The following is a 6,000-nucleotide window of genomic DNA, read 5'->3' on the forward strand; positions in this document are numbered from 1 at the left end:
CAGAGCATAATTTATTTATGTGACAGAATTGTAGCATGCACTCTCCCTTGCCCTGTGCACTCTTCCTTTTAATGAGAATGAAAATCAGAGCTGATGGGTACAGATGCCTGCACAAGCAGAGACCACTTACATAATTCATCCACCCCGTTTTTCAGATGGCCAGATCAGGCAACTGGAGCATACCTGTGCAGGTATTCACGTTATTAAACTTGTATGCACAGTGGACGGGGGTATGAGCTCAAGGCATGCTCTGGTACACCCCTGAAAGAATCATGTATGCATCTCTAAGCTACATGGATTTCAACTTCATTCAATGTTGATTGAAGGCCCACTTGATGACTGTAAGGTCGACAAAACCATCACAAATCTAAGGCTACATACTGAACTTCCATAGCCCATGAAATCCTCTCAGTGCAATATTTTTGAATGATGTAATTTCAGGTTTTCAGCAGCACCACTCCTGAGAGATAAAAAAAGACAAGCCCTGCATGATGCATCTGTAGCTGGGCTATGCTGTTTCAGACTGAAGGTGAGCTACAAATGCTCCCTGACAAGTAAACATTCCTTACACAAAGAGCAAAAGATAAATCCCAGGGGGGCTTCTGCTTGGAATGCTTTAGTATAGAACAGCTACATGTGAGTATGTTAGTGGACCCGCACTTATATCAGTGCTTTCAGTTGTAGAAACCTCAAACATGGTGTCACATTGCATGGAATCATCTTATTCCTTTAAAAACCAACCACCATGGCTCATCACAAAGACATATTCCTGTGCTTCCTAAACCCTAACAAAAGGAATTTTCCAGATACACAGTGACAGAGAGGGTGGCAGAGCAATATTGCTAGGTGAAATCATGAAAAAGACTTGTGCATGTGTGGGTGTGCACCTTTATCACATCTTGGAAGAAACTGCACAGTGGCATGACAGGTGAACATGTGAATTAACTCAAAACAACAAACAGGAAATTGGTGGCTTATCCTCTTTCTTGCTCACTGGGTGCATTTTTTGAACAGAGAGTACTGAACATTCTATGAAGGAAGCCAGTTTAAAAGTAGATTCTGGAGTATTTGCATCTGTGAAGGTGTAAGGAGATGAAGCAACTTTCCTTAAACCATTTGAAGAATTTTCAATAACGGGCACCAAGTTATTTAGAAATTTCACTTAACAGGTAGTGTTCTACACATACAAATCTCAATAAGAGAAATTCTCTATCACTAAGTTTTCAACCTGAGGGAGCAATAGCATAACTACAAACAAAAAAAAACTTGTACTTTAATTCACACTGGACATGACAGCTGATTTTATAAATACAATATGAATACAGGTCCAACCCTGTTATACAAGGATTTGACCCAACACAAATGGCCCCTGCAAATGAGAAGGAATGTGCTGATCCCTGGAGAAGAGGAAAAATGCATCCCTTTAAAATCACAGTTTAAAAAACTGCTTTTCTTATTGTTGTAGAGAGATAGTCAGGCAAGTGATCATTCCATGCTTCAGCTGAGCCAGGTAATGGTAAGGGGTCCTTTGCATTTCTAACTGCTTACTACCTCCCTACAACAGTAAGAAAAGCTGTTTTTAAACCATGATTGTAAAGGGACACACTTTTTTTTAAAATTGCTTTTATTTAACACATTTTATGGTATCAGCAGGGAGTCCCAGAATCAAACCCCTGTGAATGTTGAGACACAACCTTATGAGGAGCAATGGAGGGGCAAGAAACCTGGAAGTGGGTCTTTAAAGTTATTTTTCCACTGTTTTTTATCCACTAATTTTTTTTTATCCACTGGGGGTTCTGGAATGGAACCCTAGCAGATAAAGAGACATGACCTGTATAGTAAAAGAAATATAAATCTTGAGAGAGAGATTACTGTTAACAGCAGGCTGTGTTTATTTAGAAAAGCCAATTGGGATTTTTTCCCCTCCTTCATGTCACTGAGCACTACAGTAGTGAATGAATGCAACAATGCAAGCTGGTAGAAAAATAAAGCAATGAATGGAAGGGGTAGAAATTATCAAACAGGTTTGAAAGAAATAAGGGAGATGGGGAGGAAAGACAAAATTTGTAAGGAACTGGTAAAATAGAGGAAGTGAGTGATAGTGAGTTTATTATTATGTATTAGCTAGTTCCGTCAACGTATACAGTACAATACAGGATTTTGTACGCAATTATAGACAAGTTATCTATTTCCAAGTAAGTTACAATCTAAAAAAGACAATGAGGAAAAACAAAAGAGGGAGGCGGAAGAGATAACTGGAAGGAAAGCTGAATGTGAAAAAAACACACACAGAGCTCAAACCTATGCATGTTTACTCAGAAGCAAGTCAATGGTACTTACTCCAAGGTAAGTGAGGATAGGATTGCAGCCTTAGGTGTGCTTATAGATTAAGTTTAGAACGCAGATTAATTCATTAAGCCAAAATTCTCACATAAAAGTTGTGATTTCAGAAAATTTGAAGGAAGAAGACAGGTTAACATGAAGTTAGAGGTGCAGAGATCATGTAAAAAATATGCATGAAGTAAGCTGTAACTGAAACAGGAGCTGTGAGCAACACAATGTGTGCTGGTAGGTAAATGAAGACACAAGAGCTGAGCCATTATCTCCAAGGTTCCACCTTGGTGCTTCTGAAATAGTTTTGGAGAAAGCAAGGACTGCCAATTCAGGTGGCTGCCAATTAAGCAGCATTGTAGACGATAGTGGGCACTAACAGGCAAAGTAATACTATGGGGGAAGAGAAATAATCCCCTGATGGAAATGCTTTTATAAAATGTGGTGTGAGAGAGGAACACAGGGAATGGCAGTGAGGAAGTACAATGGAAAACCTGGTAACACAGCAGGGAAACAGTGGGTGACTTGTGTAAAATGCAAGAACATTTTTACAGAGGTGCAATGCTATAGGTCAGTTCTGCAAAATTGTACAATCTGACGGGTATGCTGATGCACAAAGTGCAGGACTACACAGCAGACTATAGTGATCAAGCACAATCACTCTGCTGCTGTCCTGCACACAACTAGCCTGGTGTCAAGTTGCTTTGTGAAGACTTCTTCCCATCACTGGCTGTGCGGAGAGATAGGATCAAGATCTGACCACAGTTCAAAGGGGTGAGAATAGCTGCAACAAAAGGTGAGGATGTAGATAGCAGCAGATCAGGAAGAATGAGAAAAGTGGTATCACCACGATGAAATGGGGATTACACAGAACACTGGGGCTAAAGGGAGCAAAGGCAGAGAGTGGAAAAGGTAGGAATCTGGAACAAAACATGTGCACCTAAGAGGCTCCTAGCCTGCAAGAAGCACCTGACAAACTCAAATGCAGCTGGGGGAGGAAGTGTACCTGTCTGAGAGCCCAAGCCTATGCATGCCTACTCAGAAGAAAGTCCCATTGTAGTCAATGGGGCTTACTCCCATGTAAGTGTGGGTAGGATTGCAGCCTTAAGGTCTCATTAAACAGGCAGATGTTTCAAGGGGCAGCCTAGTTCTTCTAGAGCAGGTGCATCCGAACAAGTTAGTGGTGCCAGTTAATGACTTCAAGGCTGAACCCTGCCCTTGAGGGATTAAACCCCAGATCAAAACACACCCTGGCTCAGATGTCAATAATCTTCTTTGCGCGCGAGGGCGCGTGTGTGAGAAAGAGCCCAATCCTATGCGAATCTACTCAGACGCAAGTCCCATGAGTGTCAATGAGGCTTACTCTCAGGAAAGTGAGGATAGGATTGGGCTGAGAAATGGCTAATGCCTAGAAAAGAAGGGGCAGGCAGCCAAGGGGTGAGATCCAACCTGGATCGTGCCCTCCTTTTCACTCCAACCCTTTCCCCAATGTGTACACCTGTGCATTCTGACCTGGAGGCCTCCCGCCCCCCCCAAATCCCAGCCGACGGTGGTGAGACAGCGCGTGCGCTCGACACCTGCTCAGAGGCACTGTTGCGCGCGCCTGTTCCAGGGCTCCTCGCCCGGCCCCTTACCGAAGAGGCTGTTGCTGAAGCCGTCCCACACGCAGCCGGCGGCGTCCCACGCCCAGCGGCTCCGCAGGCAGGAGAGGAAGGTGAAGCCGACGCCGAAGAGCGAGACCAGCAGGTCGCTGAGGCTGATGTTGACCAGGAAGAGGTTGGTGGGCGTGCGGAGCCGCTTGAACTTGGCGTAGAGCACCAGCACCAGCAGGTTGTTGCACAAGCCCAGCAGGCCGATGGTGGCCACCAGCAGGGCCAGCAGCTCGTACGTGCCGGCGCTGAAGGGCGGCTTCGCACCCTCCGCCGCCTGCTGCTGCTGCTGGGGCCGCTGCTCCGCCGCCTCCTCGTCCCCCAGCGCCGGCTCCCCGCTGCTGTTCCCGCCGCACATGGCTCGCTCCGCTCACGCTGCAGCGCCGCGGCTGCCACTCTGCTTGGCGCCAACACGGCCGGGGAGGAGCACCCGAGCCCTGCCCGCTGGGAGGGGCGCCAGAGCCTGCGGGGGGGGGGAAGCACCGAGTGTTCCTTCCCCATAGCACGCAGCAGGGTTACTCTCCGAGTAAACAGGCACGGGCCGCATGCCACAGAAGTTAGGGGAGCTGACTGACAGCCCAAGCGTATGCATGTCTGCTCAGAAGTCGGTTCCATTGAGTTCAATGGGGCTTACTCCCAGGAAAGTCTCAAGACATGATTGAGACATACAAAATTATGCAGGGGATGGACAGAGTGGATAGAGACATGCTCTTTACACTCTCACATAACACCAGAACCAGGGGACATCCGCTAAAATTGAGTGTTGGGAGAGTTAGAACAGACAAAAGAAAATGTTTGTTTACTCAGCATGTGGTTGGTCTGTGGAACTCCTTGCCACAGGATGTGGTGATGGCAACTGGCCTGGACGCCTTTAAAAGGGGATTGGACAAGTTTCTGAAGGAAAAATCCATTACAGGGTACAAGCCATGATGTGTATGCACAACCTCCTGATTTTAGAAATGGGTTATGTCAGAATGCCAGATGCAAGGGAGGGCACCAGGATGAGGTCTCTTGTTATCTGGTGTGCTCCCTGGGGCATTTGGTGGGCGCTGTGAGATACAGGAAGCTGGACTAGATGGGCCTATGGCCTGATCCAGTGGGGCTGTTCTTATGTTCTTATGATAGGACTGCAGCCTGACAGCCCAAGCCTCTGCATGTCTGCTCAGAAGTAAGTTCCATTGAGTTCAATGGGGAAGTCAGTGGGGCTTTCTCTCCGCTAAGTGTGGATAGGATTGCAGTCTGACTCCCCAGGAAGGCATGCACAGGAGTGCAGCCAGAGAAAGCTCACCAAAAGCTCTGCAAGGGGGGAATCCTTGCGTGGCTCCCATCCTAAAGACAACCACTAGATGTCTTTAAAAGGGGACTGGACAAATTGCTGGAGGAAAAGTCCATCACAGGTGACAAGCAACAAGTATGTGTCTGTGCAACCTCCTGATTTCAGAAGCAGGCTACCTCAGAAAGCCAGATGCAAGAGAGGGCACCAGGATGCAGGTCTCTTGTTGCCTTGTGTGCTCCCTGAGGCATGTGGTGGGTGAGGCACTGTGAGATACAAGAAACTGGACTAGATGGGCTTTTGGCCTGATCTAGGGGTGCTCTTCTTATGCTCTTACACCTTTTCTCACATGGGTGGGATTGTCTTGACCCATGGGGGCAGGGAGTGCTCTCCATAAAGAGTAGAAAACCTGTGATGAATGGAGCTTCTCAATATATTTTGTGAGGAAAGATCTGTGTGATTAAACTAGCCTTAATCGGTTCTGCCTTGATTCCAAAAATAGGCTCTTGAAAGGAAGAAAAAGAAAATTGGAGGGGGGGGGTCCATGGGGGAAGCTACATTTCACCCCCTAAGGTGGTGATTTTCAGCCTTTTTCATCTCATACTGGCAAGGCACTAAAATGGTCAAGGCACACCATCAGTTTTTTGACAACTGACAAAGCACACTGTGCTGCCAATGGGGGGGGGCTCACATCCCCCAATGTCCCTACTAATAAATGACCTCTCAATTTCCCGCGGCACACTTGGG

At 46.7% G+C, this 6,000-nt stretch overlaps 1 protein-coding gene across 1 annotated transcript in view; it reads right to left on the reverse strand.

The window, feature by feature from the left end:
* Positions 1 to 4,338, reverse strand: part of OPN3 (opsin 3) — a 28,979-nt gene extending 24,641 nt beyond the window's left edge. The window contains exon 1 of the mRNA XM_066623057.1: positions 3,966 to 4,338. Coding sequence (XP_066479154.1) covers positions 3,966 to 4,338 — 373 coding nt within the window. The remainder of the gene's footprint in view (positions 1 to 3,965) is intronic.
* Positions 4,339 to 6,000: the final 1,662 nt, after the last annotated feature.

The sequence above is a fragment of the Tiliqua scincoides genome, chromosome 1 (genome assembly GCF_035046505.1).
Source record: "Tiliqua scincoides isolate rTilSci1 chromosome 1, rTilSci1.hap2, whole genome shotgun sequence".
Taxonomy (NCBI): Eukaryota; Metazoa; Chordata; class Lepidosauria; order Squamata; family Scincidae; genus Tiliqua; species Tiliqua scincoides.